The sequence below is a fragment of the Mercenaria mercenaria genome, chromosome 6 (assembly GCF_021730395.1).
Source record: "Mercenaria mercenaria strain notata chromosome 6, MADL_Memer_1, whole genome shotgun sequence".
NCBI lineage: Eukaryota > Metazoa > Mollusca > Bivalvia > Venerida > Veneridae > Mercenaria > Mercenaria mercenaria.
In genome coordinates, this window is record NC_069366.1 from 40,184,402 (window position 1) to 40,199,489 (window position 15,088).

The window sequence follows — 15,088 nt, forward strand, 5'->3', positions numbered from 1 at the left end:
TAAATATTATCAACATGCAAAGTTGAAAATCTGTACCCCTGCTTAGAGGAGCGAAGAGACACTCCCCGTCGGGTGCACGCGTCCACCTCGCTCCCTCCCACCCTATAGTCACCCGAACAAACTCCCCCTCCCCATGCACACACACAACTTTTGGTAATTATGAAAGCTTTAGACTCAAGAAATAATTTTGGCACGACAAGCAACAAAAACCCAGGTGAGTGGATATAGGGGACAACAAGGCCCTCTTTTTATGAGATGACATACAACACTTTAACATAATACCTGTAGTTACAGATGCTACTTTAAAAAGGCTTTATATTTTTCACTGAGATAAAATCACTCCAGCAAGTGGCAATGAGACATTCGGCAACTTCACGGTTTGGCTGTAACACCTTGTATTAATTGTATTTTATTGTAGTCATGCTGAATGTAAATAGAAACAAACATGTGCAGTAACCTAGAAAATCTAACTAAGGAAAGTAATGTTTCTGCTTATACCGATCTTCATAAATGTCTCCCCTTCCTACTGGGGGAGACATAAAGTTATTTGCATCTGGTCCGTGGTCGTCAGGCTGTCCATCCGTCACACTAATCAAATCCGAATCAATAACTGGAGAACCAAATTAACCTAGAACTGTCAAACTCATACGGGTGTTAGGTAAGGAGTAGACCAACCCAATGTATTTGTGTGTCACTCCATCAAAGATCAAGGTCACAGGTACCTGAACATGGAAAACCATTATCCGCTCCAATAACTCGAGAACCACTTGACCCAAAATGTTGAAACTACCAGTAAGACTTTGGACATGCAAGAAGATGACCCCATATCGGTGGGTCCACCGTGGCAGAATGGTTAAGTTTGCTGACTTCAAATACACTTTGCCCTACCCAAATCGATGATGTTTCTGAGCCTCCAACTTCCGGGCGTTGCATACTCAAGTGAGAAAGGCCATCCAGCAGGCATATGAAAAGGTCGTGGAGCTCTACCCAGGGGTTCCCGCTCGTGATGAAATAAATGCATGGAATGGCAAGGCGGGGGGGGGGGGGGGGGGTTTTCCCCTTGAGTCCCTTCCTCGCACACCATCAGAGGCTGGAGAAAGACACCATAATAAACTAATAATTTTGTGGTCGATTTGCGTGTACGTTAACCCCCCCCCCCCCCCCCCCCCCCCAAATAAATTTGATGACCCTCTATTGATTTTGGGGTCACTCTATTGAAGGTCAAGGTCACAGGGCCAGGAACCATGGAAAACCATTTCCATCAACAACTGAGAATCACTTGACGGCCAACTGTAAAAAACCTTCATAGGAGAATAGACTTGTCAGAGTAGATGACCCCAAATGGATTGGTTAAGGTCACAGCAGGTACCAGAACAAAGAAAAACCCATTCTGATCAATAACAGAGAACCAACCTGACTCAAAGAACATCAAACTTAATAAGGTTATAGATTTTAGAGTAGAAGATCCCCTATTGTTCTTTATTGGGTCACTCCATCAAAGGTCAAGGTCACGCGGGGGGCCAACCTTGCCTGTCACCATCAAATTTTAGATCAATTACTGGAAGAACCATTTGACACTAGAACCTTCAAACTTCAAATTGGGTGATAGGGCTTACAAAGTCAATGACCCATATCATTTTTGGGTTTAGTCGATTAAATATCAAGGTCACTGGGGCTGTAAATTTTTTCTGATCAGTAACTTGAGAACCACCCAGAATGTTGAAACTTCATAGGATGATTGGACATGTAGATTAGATGAACCCTTTGATTTTTAGGTCACATGATCAAAGTTCAAGGTCACAGGGACCAGAAAACTGGAAAAACTGTTTCAGCGCAATAACTTGAGAACAATTAAATCAAACCCAGAAACCTTCAAACTTCAAATAGGAAAGATAGGACCTTACAGAGAAGAAATGCTCGCTATGGATTTTGGGGTCCACTTGAGCAATAGGGGACAAGTTCACAGGGGCCCTAACATGGAAAACTAGTTGTCAAAATCCATTCACAATGAGAATCACTAGGCAACAGAATGTTGCAAACGTCTTTTGACGATTTGGAAACATGCAGAGTAGATGGAACCCCTATTCATAGCCAACCAAAGGTTCTCTTGGACTATGCACCTAGTTCCCCTATTGACTTACCTTGCCTAATAGGCTAACAGTGCAATGGGGGAAGACAAGCACTTTTCTACAAAAGCATCTTCTAGTTTCAAGTTTGCTTTTTAAAACATATTTCTGTTCTGTTTTACTAATAAGTATTTGATGTTCAACATTCTAGAATTTTAGAGAGAAAAAGTTAAAAGTCTTATAGCAGTATGGTATGTAAGAAAATGTAATTTGCTGATAGCTCGACTGTTTGAAAGTTTTCAAGTAGTAGTCTTAGACCTGACTGATAAAATCACAGAGTTTTCCACGGAATGTCTGTGAATTTCCATAGAATTCTGGACTCTGGAGTATTGGGACAGACTTTCTTGGGTTTGGTTTAAAATACTACAGAAAGCTGTGGAAAAATGCCAGAGGGATTCCACAGTTCTTTCCATGGATGAGTTTTCAGATTTATTCCATGCATGTCCATGAACATTTTTTCCAGAGTTATTCCATGGACATCCATGGAATTCAGTAAACAATTTTCCACAGTTGTACAAAAAATTCTGCTGACTTATAGAAGCAATACTTTATATGACTTTTTTTGCAGTATTTATGTAGTGAGCAATAACTCCTAACAAGCAGTATGATTTTGTTGGCTGTGATCACTTTTGCAGTTTCAAACAGTCTAATATATATATATTTGGTCTATGTATTGTATATAAAGACCCAATAAATGACAAAAAAAGACCCAATAAGTGGAAAGAGACCTGGCAATTACAGAATGAATTAGATTAGAGTGATTAGATTATTCTTGTAAAAATATACATTTAATAATGATGAAAATAAATAAACATATTTAAGTACCTAAATTCATTTGTTTAAAACATGCATATCATATTTATTTTTAGCTCACTTAAGAACAAGGTGCTCTAGGCTAGCTGATTTGATTGCCCTGTGTCTGTCATCATGGTCAGCAGTTTTACTGTTAACAATCTAGAGGTCACAATTTTGACCAAGTCTTATTGAAACTGGGTCAGATTGTTTGCCTTAATAAAATCTTAGACCTATTTGATACTAGGTCATCTTGGATCAGAAATTTAATCACTTGATAAAATCATAGAAAAATCTTGTTAACACTCTGATGGCCACATTTTTAGCTCGACTATACGAAGTATATGGAGAGCTATCTTACTCACCCTGGCGTCGGCATCTTTCAGTGTCCCCACCTTGGTTAAAGTTTTTTTACACTTTCTCTTTTTATGCCCCCGAAGGGAGGCATATAGTTTTTGAACCGTCTGTCCGTCTGTCAGTCTGTCGGTCTGTCAGTCTGTCGGTCTGTCAGTCTGTCCGCAATTTTCGTGTCCGGTCCATATCTTTGACATCGATGATGTATTTTCAAATAACTTGACATGAATTGTACCACAGTAAAAAACGACGTGTCGCGCGCAAGACCCAGGTCCGTAGCTCAAAGGTCAAGGTCACACTTAGACATTAAAGGAAAAGTGCATTGATGGGCGTGTCCGGTCCATATCTTTGTCATCGATGGATGGATTTTCAAATAACTTGGTATGAATGTGTACCACAGTAAGACGACGTGTCGCGCGCAAGACCCAGGTCCGTAGCTCAAAGGTCAAGGTCACACTTAGACATTAAAGGATAGTGCATTGATGGGCGTGTCCGGTCCATATCTTTGTCATCGATGGGTGGATTTTCAAATAACTTGGCATGAATGTGTACCACAGTAAGACGACCTGTCGCGCCCAAGACCCAGGTCCGTAGCTCAAAGGTCAAGGTCACACTTAGACATTAAAGGATAGTGCATTGATGGGCGTGTCCGGTCCATATCTTTGTCAACCATGGATGGATTTTCAAATAACTTGGTATGAATGTGTACCACAGTAAGACGACGTGTCGCGCGCAAGACCCAGGTCCGTAGCTCAAAGGTCAAGGTCACACTTAGACGTTAAAGGTCATTTTTCATGATAGTGCATTGATGGGCGTGTCCGGTCCATATCTTTGTCATTCATGCATGGATTTTAAAATAACTACGCATGAATGTGTGACACAGTAAGACGACGTGTCGCGGGCAAGACCCAGCTCCGTAGGTCAAAGGTCCTAAACTCTAACATCGGCCATAACTACTCATTCAAAGTGCCATCGGGGGCATATGTCATCCTATGGAGACAGCTCTTGTTTCTCCTTGTCTCTGTAATTACTTGATGGATTTGCTTCAGACTTAAAATACATATTCCTCATCATCTCCCACATCATATGGCATAAGGACCATAACTCTCACACTAATATTTTATGGATTATCCTCCCTTTTTACTTAGAATTTCAGGTTAAAGTTTTGATGCACTTTCACTCTATCTCAGTTATTCCTAAATGTATTTGATTCAAACTGAAAGTAGTTGTTTCACATCATCTCCCTCATCATATTACACAAAGCTTATAACACTGGTACCAATATTTAATGAATTATCCCCCCCCACTTTTACTTGGAATTTTAGGTTAAAGTTTTGATGCACTTTCACTATATTTCAGTTATTATTAAATTTTTCATGAATTATGCCCCTTTTACTAAGAACTTACGGTTAATTTTGATGCATTTTCACTATATCTCAGTTTATTAGGAAATGGATTTGATTCAAACTTGAAGTAGTTGTTCCAGATCATCACCCACATCATATGACACAAGGTGCATAACTCTTGCACCAATATTTTATGAGATATGCCCCCTTTTTGCTTAGAATTATACTTATATGGTGTTTGATACACTTTATCTTTACCTCTCTTATTATCCCCCAACAAAAGTCGGAGGGATATAGTTTTGGCGTTGTCCGTCCGTCCATCCATCCGGAGCCATATCTAGGAAGTGGTTGGGAATATTTTTATAAAACTTCATATACATGTTCACCACAATGAGTTTATGCGGCCCGTCAAGTTTCAGTCAGATTGCCCAAGTAACACCAGAGTTATGGCCCTTAGAAGTTTCTAGTATTAACTATATAAGGTACTATAAATATTGCAGTTTCTGCATCATAACTTTTGATATGTTTGACCTAGAACTATGAAACTTAAACAGAATTTAGATCACCATAATGTGGTTGAGCACACACAATTTCGTTCAGATTTCTTTTGTAACTTCAGAGTTATTGCCCTTTAATTGTATAAAAATCCACATATTTGTACATAACAAACTTAGCATTTGGTAGAATTTCTTTAAATTTCTTTCATTCTTTTCCATGAACATTTATTGTAAATATATGAAGTTGTGTACCCACACCTGGTCACCCCTTACCTTGGTCACTCCCCCCCCCCCCCCCCCCCCCCCCCCCCCCCCCAAAAAAAAAAATCATTCCTTATTTTAGATTATTTTAAAACAAACTTCATATACATGTCCACCACTATTATGAGGTTATGAGGCCCATCAAGTTTCCGTCAGATTGCCCAAGTAACACCAGAGTTATGGCCCTTGGAAGTTTCTAGTGTTGACTATATAGGGTACTATAAATATGGCAATTTCTGCATCATAACTTTTGATAGATTTTACCTTGAACTATGAAACTTATTAATAAAAGAATTTAGAGCACCATAAAGTGGTTGTGCACACACAACTTCGTTTGGATTTCTTTTGTAACTTCAGAGTTATTGCCCTTTAATTGTATAAAAATCCACATATTTGTACATAACAAACTTACCATTTGGTAGGATTTTATTAAATTTCTTCTTTTCCGTCAACATTTATTATAAATGTGTGAAGTTCTGCACCCACACCTGGTCACCCACTTGCCTTGGTCACACCCCCCCCCCCCGCCAAACCCTCTCCCCCCCCCCCCCCCCCCAGTAAAAAAAAAAATATATTTTTATTTTTTTCATTCCTTGTTTTCGATTTTTTTCCAAACCTTCTATGAATATTTATCAACATGCAAGTTGTACCATTCTCCCACCTCACTTCTCCTCCACCCAGTCATGCCCACCACCGACCATGCATCCTCTGCCCCCCCCCCCCCCCCTCCTTTTTTCACTTTTAATTTTCCATGAGTATTTATAATCAACATGTGAAGTTTTGTTTCCTCACCCGTTCACCCCCCCTCCCCCACCACCCTTAAAAAATATATATATAAACATTCCTTTTTTTTTTTTTAAATGTTCAAACCTTCAACATGTTAAGTTGTAACTGCACCAACCTTGCCCCCAGCCATGTTCAAGATATCTTACTTGATTGTGTTCTCTTAAGGACATCTGTTCTTTTAAGTTCAAATGTACATGTTAAACAGCAACGCTTGGTGCCAAACCACTCAAAGACAATATTTCGTTCCAGTTAAACTTCAAGCTCACATTTCAATTAACTGTATTTAATTTTAAAAGCTAAGCTTATTACAGTAAACATATTCCATTCAAAATAAATTCTTTAGTCAGGATCAAAGTATCATACATTTATTATGTACTCTTTAATAAAACATTTGTTTTCTGTTAAATTGATTTTGACTAATGAAATTATTTGCTTCTAAGTAACATCCTTAACTTTTTGCCGGATATATTTTTTTGCCATTCCTCACCACAAACCCTTTCGGCGGGGGATACCAATTCATCGAATTTGCTTGTTACTTAATATTTTTGACACAGATTCAAGCTATTGCGCAATATCTTCATCAACCATTGGAGTTATTAAACACTCCAGTGACAGCTTCAGTTTCCTCAGATGTGCCCAGTTTCACTATCCAGCATGGAAATAGTCGAGCGCGCTGTCTCCTGTGACACCTCTTGTTTACCGATCTACTTATATGTGGTAGGAAATTTCTAGATCAACTTTATATGCTTGATCATATGGGGTCTAAAATTGGGTGACTTTGTCAACATGGAAAAAGCTTGTTAACACTCTAGAAGTGAAGTTTTCTACCTGATTTACATGAAACATGGTTAGGGTGTCTCATTACGAAATCTAGGTCAGACTTTTGAAACTGGGTCATAAAGACTCATTGACTTGACCTAGTTTTCATATCTGCTCATCTCAAAATTTGTTCAGAATGACTGCCTCATGTGGAATTTCGACATATCTTGTCTTTCTTTTTTTTTCAGATTTATACTACTTTATGTTTGCACCAACATTATGCTATGAGCTCAACTTCCCAAGATCTTTAAGAATTAGAAAGAGGTTTTTACTGAAGCGAATCATTGAAATGGTGAGATTTTCTTTGTTATGCATCATACTGGCACCTGACCAGAAAGTAAATGGCAGAAAAACAACAGACAGGAATGTACAAGATGCATAAGCCATTTTAGTGGCTTTTTTCTTGCTTTAAACATGATTACTTGTAAGGGATCTGACCTAAACTAACAGAAATGTATTACTATTAAATTTATTTGTATATATTGTCATGACAAACATGTACTCTGCCAAGGTAATGAGTTAAAGCCCTTTCAGTTATTACCACCACCTAGCCTGGTTATGTTGATGATTCAAAGGGCTATAACTCATTACTTAAGAGTGGTGATATTTTACCTGAAGTGTTGGTTAGTGGTCTCCTTCCAAGTGCTTATTATGTAGAGTTGCATAAGGAAATCTTTAAAAAATCTTCGAAAGTGCAACAGCTAAAACACAATTATTTCATTTCATAAGACTGTGTGTCATGTTAAAAGGCCGAGATCATGTGGTAGCTTTAGGGGCGTAATGAATCCCTTCTTAGCTCACCTGAGCACATAGTGCTCATGGTGAGCTATTGTGATCGCTCACCGTCCGTAGTCCGTCCACAATTTCCTTTAAACAACATCTTCTCCTAAACCACCAGGCCAATGTTCCTTTGATGGTCTTCTTTAAGAATTATTCAAAGAACTGAATACCATACAGAACTCTGGTTGCCATGGCAACCGAAAGGAAAAACTTAAAAAATCTTCTTGTCCAAAACCACAGGTCCTAGGGCTTTGATATTTGGTATGTAGCATCCTCTAGTGGGCCTCTAACAAGATTGTTCAAATTATCCCCCTGGGGTCAAATATGGCCCCATCCTGGGGGTCACATGGTTTACATACTTATATGGGAAAAACTTTGAAAACCTTCTTGTCCAAAACCACAGGGCCTAGGGCTTTGATATTTAGTATGTAGCATCATCTAGTGGTCTTCTACCAAGATTGTTCAAATTATCCCCCTAGGGTCAAATATAGCCCTGCCCTAGGGGTCACAAGGTTTCTATAGACTTATATAGGGAAACATTTGAAAATCTTCTTTCTAAAACGACAGGGCCTAGGGCTTTGATATTTGGTATGTAGCATCATCTAGTGGTCCTCTACCAATTTTGTTCAAATTATTCCCCTAGAGTCAACTATGGCCCCGCCCTGGGGGTCACATGGTTTCTATAGACTTATATAGGGAAAAACTTAAAAAATCCTTTTGTACAAAACCATATGGTCTAGAGTTTTGATATTTGGTATGTAGCATTGTGTAGTAGTCTTTTACTAAGATTGCTAAAACTATCCCCTGGGGTTAAAACTGGCCCCACCCAGTGGGGTGGGGCACATAGTTTATATAGACTTGTATAGGGAAAAACCTTTTAAAAAGTTCTTGTTGAAGTTATAGAATAGAAATTTGGACCACCTGTATAATTTTTGATACAGATTTCAATAGTCATCTTGAATAGTCTTAATCATGACCTACTGACTTACTTTTTTTTTTGAAGGTACAGCATAGAAATTTGGACTACATGTATAGCTTTTGATACAGTCTTTAATATTGTTAACTCTGACCTACTGACCTACTTTCTTCTTTTTAAAGCTACAGCAAAGAGATTTGGACCACCTGTATAATTATGTCTCCCACCATACAGTGGTGTGGGAGACATACTGATTTACTCCAGTCTGTGTGTGTGTCTGTCTGTCTGTGTGTGTGTCTGTCACAAACCTTGTCCACACTCTTAAGTCGAACATTTCTCATCCGATCTTCACCAAACTTTTACAAAATGTGTTTGACCATAACACCTCAGCCAAGTGTGATAACTAGCCAAATCCGTCCAGGCACTTTGGAATTATGGCCCTTGAATTGCCGAAATATGCTCAGGTCTTGGGAGCTAAAACGTCCCATATACTACTAATCATTAGTAGTATAGGAGTCCCTTTGGGGCACTTTATGTGCGCTCTAAGTGCAAACTTCACCAAACTTGAACAAAGTGTGTTTGACTATAAGACCTCGGCCAAGCTCGATATCTACCCAAATTGGCCCAGGCACTTCGGAATTATGGCCCTTGAATTACCGAAACGGCATTTTTAGCTCACCTGTCACAAAGTGACAGGGTGAGCTATTGTGACTGCTTGATGTCCGTCGTGCGTCGTCCGTCAACAATTTTCTAAAAAAATCTTCTTCTTGAAAACCACTGGGCAGAATTACACCAAACTTCACAGGAATGATCCTTGGGTGGCCCCCTTTCAAAATTTTCAAAGAATTGAATTCCATGCAAAACTCTGATTGCCATGGCAACCGAAAGGAAAACTTTAAAAATCTTCTTGTCAAAAACCACAGGGCCTAGGGCTTTGATATCTGGTGTGTAGCATCATCTAGTGGTCCTCTACCAAAATTTTTCAAATTATCCCCCTAGGGTCAAATATGGCCCCGCCCCGGGGGTCACATGGTTTATATAGACTTATATAGGGAAAACTTTGAAAATCTTCTTGTACAAAACCACATGTCCTAGGGCTTTGATATTTGGTATGTAGCATCATCTAGTGGTCCTCTACCAAGATTGTTCAAATTATCCCCCCTAGGGTCAAATATGGCCCCGCCCTGGGGGTCACATGATTTATATTAGTAAAAATATATACATAAAAAGGCATAAAAGTTGTCGCAAATATCTCAAAAAGTATTTGACCTAGGGTCATGAAACATCTTAGGAATATTATTCAGCATGTGAAGTTGTGCACCTGGGATTCTGTTCCGAGTTTTTATCAGTCAGACCGAAGTTATGGCCCTTGATTGTCAAAATAGGCATAAATGGGATACAAGTTTTTGTCACATGTATCTATCTATTTGACTTTGAGTCATAAAACGTTAGGGGATTGTTGTATAGCATGTGAAGTTGCTCACCTGGTGTTCTGTTTGGGATTTCACTCAATCAGACTGGAGTTATGATCCTTAATTCAGTGAAAAATACATATAAGGTGTTTAAAAGATATCATGAAAATATGTGGGAATATTATCCAGCATGTGATCGCTCACCTTCCGGCGTCTGTCCGGCATCCGTCCACACTTTCCTTTAAACAACATCTCCTCCTAAACCACCAGGCCAATTTTGATGAAACTACACAGGGATGTTCCTTGGATGGTCTTCTTTAAAAATTGTTCAAAGAATTCAGTTCCATACAGAACTCTGGTTGTCATGGCAACCAAAATGAAAAACTTTAAAAATCTTCTTGTCCAAAACCATAGGTCATAGGGCTTTTATATTTGGTATGTAGCATCATCTAGTGGTCCTCTACCAAGATTGTTCAAATTATCCCCCTAGGGTCAAATATGGTCCTGCCCTGGGGTCACATGGTTTACATAGACTTATATAGGGAAAACTTTGAAAATCTTCTTGTCTGAAACCATAAGACCTAGGCCTTTGATATTTGGTATGTAGCATTACCTTGTGGTCCTCTACCAATTTTGTTCAAATTATGCCACTGGGGTGAAAAGAGGCCATGCCTCGGGAGGTCCCAAGTTTTACATAGACTTATATATGAAAAACTTAAAAAATATTCTTGTCTGGGGGTCCCAAGTTATACATAGTCTTATATAGGAAATTTATTTTTTTAAATCTTCTTGTCTGAAACTGCAAGGCCCAGGCTTTTGATATTTGGTATGTAGCATTGCCTAGTGGTCCTCTACCAAGATTGTTCAAATTATGCCTCTGGGGTAAAAAGAGGCCCTGCCCTTGGGGTCCCAAGTTTTACATAGACTTACATAAGAAAAAACTTTTAAAAATATTCAAGGCCTAGGCTTTTGATATTTGGTATGTAGCATTGCCTAGTAGCTCTATAACAAGATTGTTCAAATTATGCCCCTTGGGTGAAGAGGCCCTGCCCCGAGTGTCACTTAGTTTTATATCAGTTATATAGGAAAAAAATACTTCAAAAATTATCTGATCATATTTCCTAGACTGTTTAATTATAATTACCTCATGACCCCAAGTAATTAGGGGTCACTTGACTGTGACATTGACCTACTGACCTACTTTCTTGTTAGCTCACCTGAGCCAAAGGCTCATGGTGAGCTATTGTGACCGCTCAATGTCCGTCGTGCGGTGTTCATCATGTGTCTGTCAACATTTTCTAAAAAAATCTTCTTCTTGAAAACCACTGGGCAGAATTACACCAAACTTCACAGGAATGATCCTTGGGTGGCCCCCTTTCAAAATTATTCAAAGAATTGAATTCCATGCAGAATTCTGGTTGCCATGGCAACCGAAAGGAAAAACTTTAAAAATCTTCTTGTCCAAAACCACAGGGCCTAGGGCTTTGATATCTGGTGTGTAGCGTCATCTAGTGGTCCTCTACCAAAATTATTCAAATTATCCCCCTAGAGTCAAATATGGCCCCGCCCCGGGGGTCACATGGTTTATATAGACTTATATAGGGAAAACTTTGAAAATCTTCTTGTACAAAACCATATGGCCTAGGGCTTTGATATTTGGTATGTAGCATCATCTATTGGTCCTCTACCAAGATTTTTCAAATTATCCCCCTAGGGTCAAATATGGCCCCGCCCCGGGGTCCAAAGTTTTACATAGACTTATATAGGAAAAAAAGTTTAAAAATCTTCTTGTCTGAAACCACAACACTTAGACCTTTGATATTTGGTTTGTAGCATTGTCTTATGGTCCTCAACCAAAATTATTCAAATTGTACCCCTTGGGTGAAAAGAGGCCCTGCTCTGGGGGTCCCAAGTTTTATATAGACTTATATAGGAAAAAGCTTTAAAAATCTTCTTGTCCGAAACCATACGACCTAGGATTTTGATATTTGGTATGATGCATTGTCTAGAAGTACTCTACCAAGACTGTTCAAATTATGCCCCTGGGGTTAAAAGAGGCCCCACCCTGGGGTCACTTAGTTATTATGTGTGTTATATAGGAAAAATACTTAAAAAATCATCTGATCCTATTTCCAAGACTGTTTAATTATAATTACCTGATGACCCCTAGTAATATGATGTCACTTGACTGTGACCTTGACCTACTGACCTACTTCCTTGTTTTTAGCTCACCGGAGCACAAAGTGCTCGGGGTGAGCTATTGTGATCGCTCACCATCTGGCGTCCATCCGTTGTCAGTCCGTCCACACTTTCCTTTAAACAACATCTCCTCCTAAACCACCAGGCGAATTTTGATGAAACTTCAAAGGGATGTTCCATGGATGGTCCTCTTTAAAAATTGTTCAAAGAATTGAATTCCATGCAGAACTCTTCTTCTCAAAAACCAGAAGCCCTAGAGCTTAGATATTTGGTGTGAAGCATTGCCTAGTAGACTTCTACCAAGTTTGTTCAAATCATGATCCCAGGGTCAAAATTGACCCTGCCCCAGGGGTCACTTGATTTTACATAGAAAAATCTTAAAAAATCTTCTTCTCAAAAACCAGAAGCCCTAGACCTTAGATATTTGACATGTAGCATTGCCTAGTGGACCTCTACTAAATTTTTCCAAAGCATGACCACGGGGTCAAAATTGACCCCGCCCCAGGGGTCACTTGATTTTACATATGAAAATCTTCAAAAAAATTCTAAAAATAAACCAGAAGGGCAAGAGCTTAGATATTTCACATGTAGCATTGCCTAGTGGACCTCTACACAAAAAATTTTCAAATCATGTCCCCCGGGGTCAAAATTGACCAGCCCCAGGGGTCACTTGATTTTACATAGGAAAATCTTAAAAAATCTTCTTCTCAAAAAGCAGAAGCCCTAGAGCTTAGATATTTGACATGTAGCATTGCCTAGTGGACCTCTACTAAAATTGTTCAAATCATGACCCCGGGGTCAGAATTGACCCCGCCCTAGGGGTCACTTGATTTTACATATGAAAATCTTCAAAAAATTTCTTAAAATAAACCAGAAGGCCTAGAGCTTAGATATTTCACCTGTAGCATTGCCTAGTGGACCTCTACAACATTTGTTCAAATCATGACCCCCAGGGTCAAAATTGACCCCGCCCCAGGGGTCATTTGATTATACATAGGAAAATCTTCAAAAAATTTCTAAAAATAAACCAGAAGGCCTAGATCTTAGATATTTGACGTGTAGCATTACCTAGTAGACTTCTACAAAATTTCTTCAAATCATGACCTCCGGGATCAAATTGGCCCCGCCCCATGGGGTTACTTAATTGTACATAGAAAAATCTTCAAAATTTTCTAAAAATAAACCAGAAGGCCTAGAGCTTAGATATTTGACATGTTGCATTGCCTCGTGGACCTCTACAAAACTTGTTCAAATCTTGACCCCCCAGGGTCAAATTGACCCAGCCCCAGGGGTTACTTGATTGTATATAGGGAAATCTTCATAAATTTGCTTAAAATAAACCAGAAGGCCTAGATCTTAGATATTCGATATGTAACATTGCCTAGTAGAATTCTACAAACTTTGTTCAAATCATGACCACCGGGGTAAAATTGGTCCCGCCCCAGGGGCTACTTGATTGTACATCGGAAAATTTTCCAAAAAAATTCTAAAAATCATCAGTTTGACATTTGAAACATTTAGCTCATATTACTCTGGTGAGCGATCCAGGGTCATCATGACCCTCTTGTTTCCTCTGGGGGAAAAAGAGGCCCTGGCCCAGGGGTCTCAAGTTTTACATAGACTTAAATAGGAAAAAAAAATTACAAATCTTCTTGTCTGAAACCACAAGACCTAGGCCTTTGGTGTTTGGTATGTGGCATTGCCCTGTGGTTCTCTACCAAGATTGTTCAAATTATGCCCCTGGGGTAAAAAGAGGTCCCGCCCTGGGGGTCCCAACTTTTACATAGACATATAGGAAAAAAATTTAAAAATCTTCTTGTCTGAAACTGCAAGGCCTAGGCTTTTGATTTTTGGTATGTTGCATTGCCTAGTGGTTCTTTGCCAATATTTTTGAAATTATGACTCTGGGGTAAAAAGAGGCCCTGCCCTGGGGGTCCCAAGTTTTACATAGACATTTGAAACATGTAGCTCATATTACTCTGGTGAGCGATCCAGGGTCATCATGACCCTCTTGTTTCTCCTGGGGGAAAAAGAGGCCCTGGCCCAGGGGTCTCAAGTTTTACATAGACTTTAATAGGAAAAAAAAATTACAAATCTTCTTGTCTGAAACCACAAGACCTAGGCCTTTGGTGTTTGGTATGTGGCATTGCCCTGTGGTTCTCTACCAAGATTGTTTAAATTATGCCCCTGGGGTAAAAAGAGGCCCCGCCCTGGGGGTCCCAACTTTTACATAGACATATAGGAAAAAACTTTTAAAAATCTTCTTGACTGAATGTTCAAGGCCTACACTTTTGATATTCAGTATGTAACATTGCCTAGTGGCTCTCTAACAAGATTGTTCAAATTATGCCCCTGGGGTGAAAAAAGGCCCCGCCCCGAGGGTCACATAGTTTTTATATGAGTTATATAGGAAAAAATACTTAAGGTACTTTCGCCATCTTGAATTTAGAGTGACCTTCATTTGAGGTGTGAAAATATAGTGAACAAAAGCTTTCAAATGCAGCTATTTCAGAGTACAAAAACAGCTCAGTTTGCAAAATCTGACCTAAAAGTAGCTGTATAAGAAGTAAAACTAAAACTTGGAAATAAACAAAGAAGATATTTTACCTGTATTTTTCCAAATTTTTGGTTAGATTTATAAATCCTTTCAAAATACTTTATTAAAAATTCATGAATGGCAAAAGTTAGTTCAATGTTTCAATTAGTGCATAGGAGAATTGTCTTATTGAATAGAACTTTACTTAGTACAAAATCTGTTTTCAGATCTGACCACCTCATGTATTAAAATGAAAATAAATCT

The 15,088-nt window shown here is 39.0% G+C and overlaps 1 protein-coding gene across 1 annotated transcript in view; it reads left to right on the forward strand.

Annotated features, from left to right (window-relative positions):
* Window positions 1-15,088, forward strand: part of LOC123549120 (diacylglycerol O-acyltransferase 1-like) — a 282,902-nt gene that overhangs the window by 196,666 nt on the left and 71,148 nt on the right. The window contains exon 8 of the mRNA XM_053546772.1: window positions 7,081-7,273. Within this exon, the coding sequence (XP_053402747.1) occupies window positions 7,081-7,273 (193 nt within the window). The remainder of the gene's footprint in view (window positions 1-7,080; window positions 7,274-15,088) is intronic.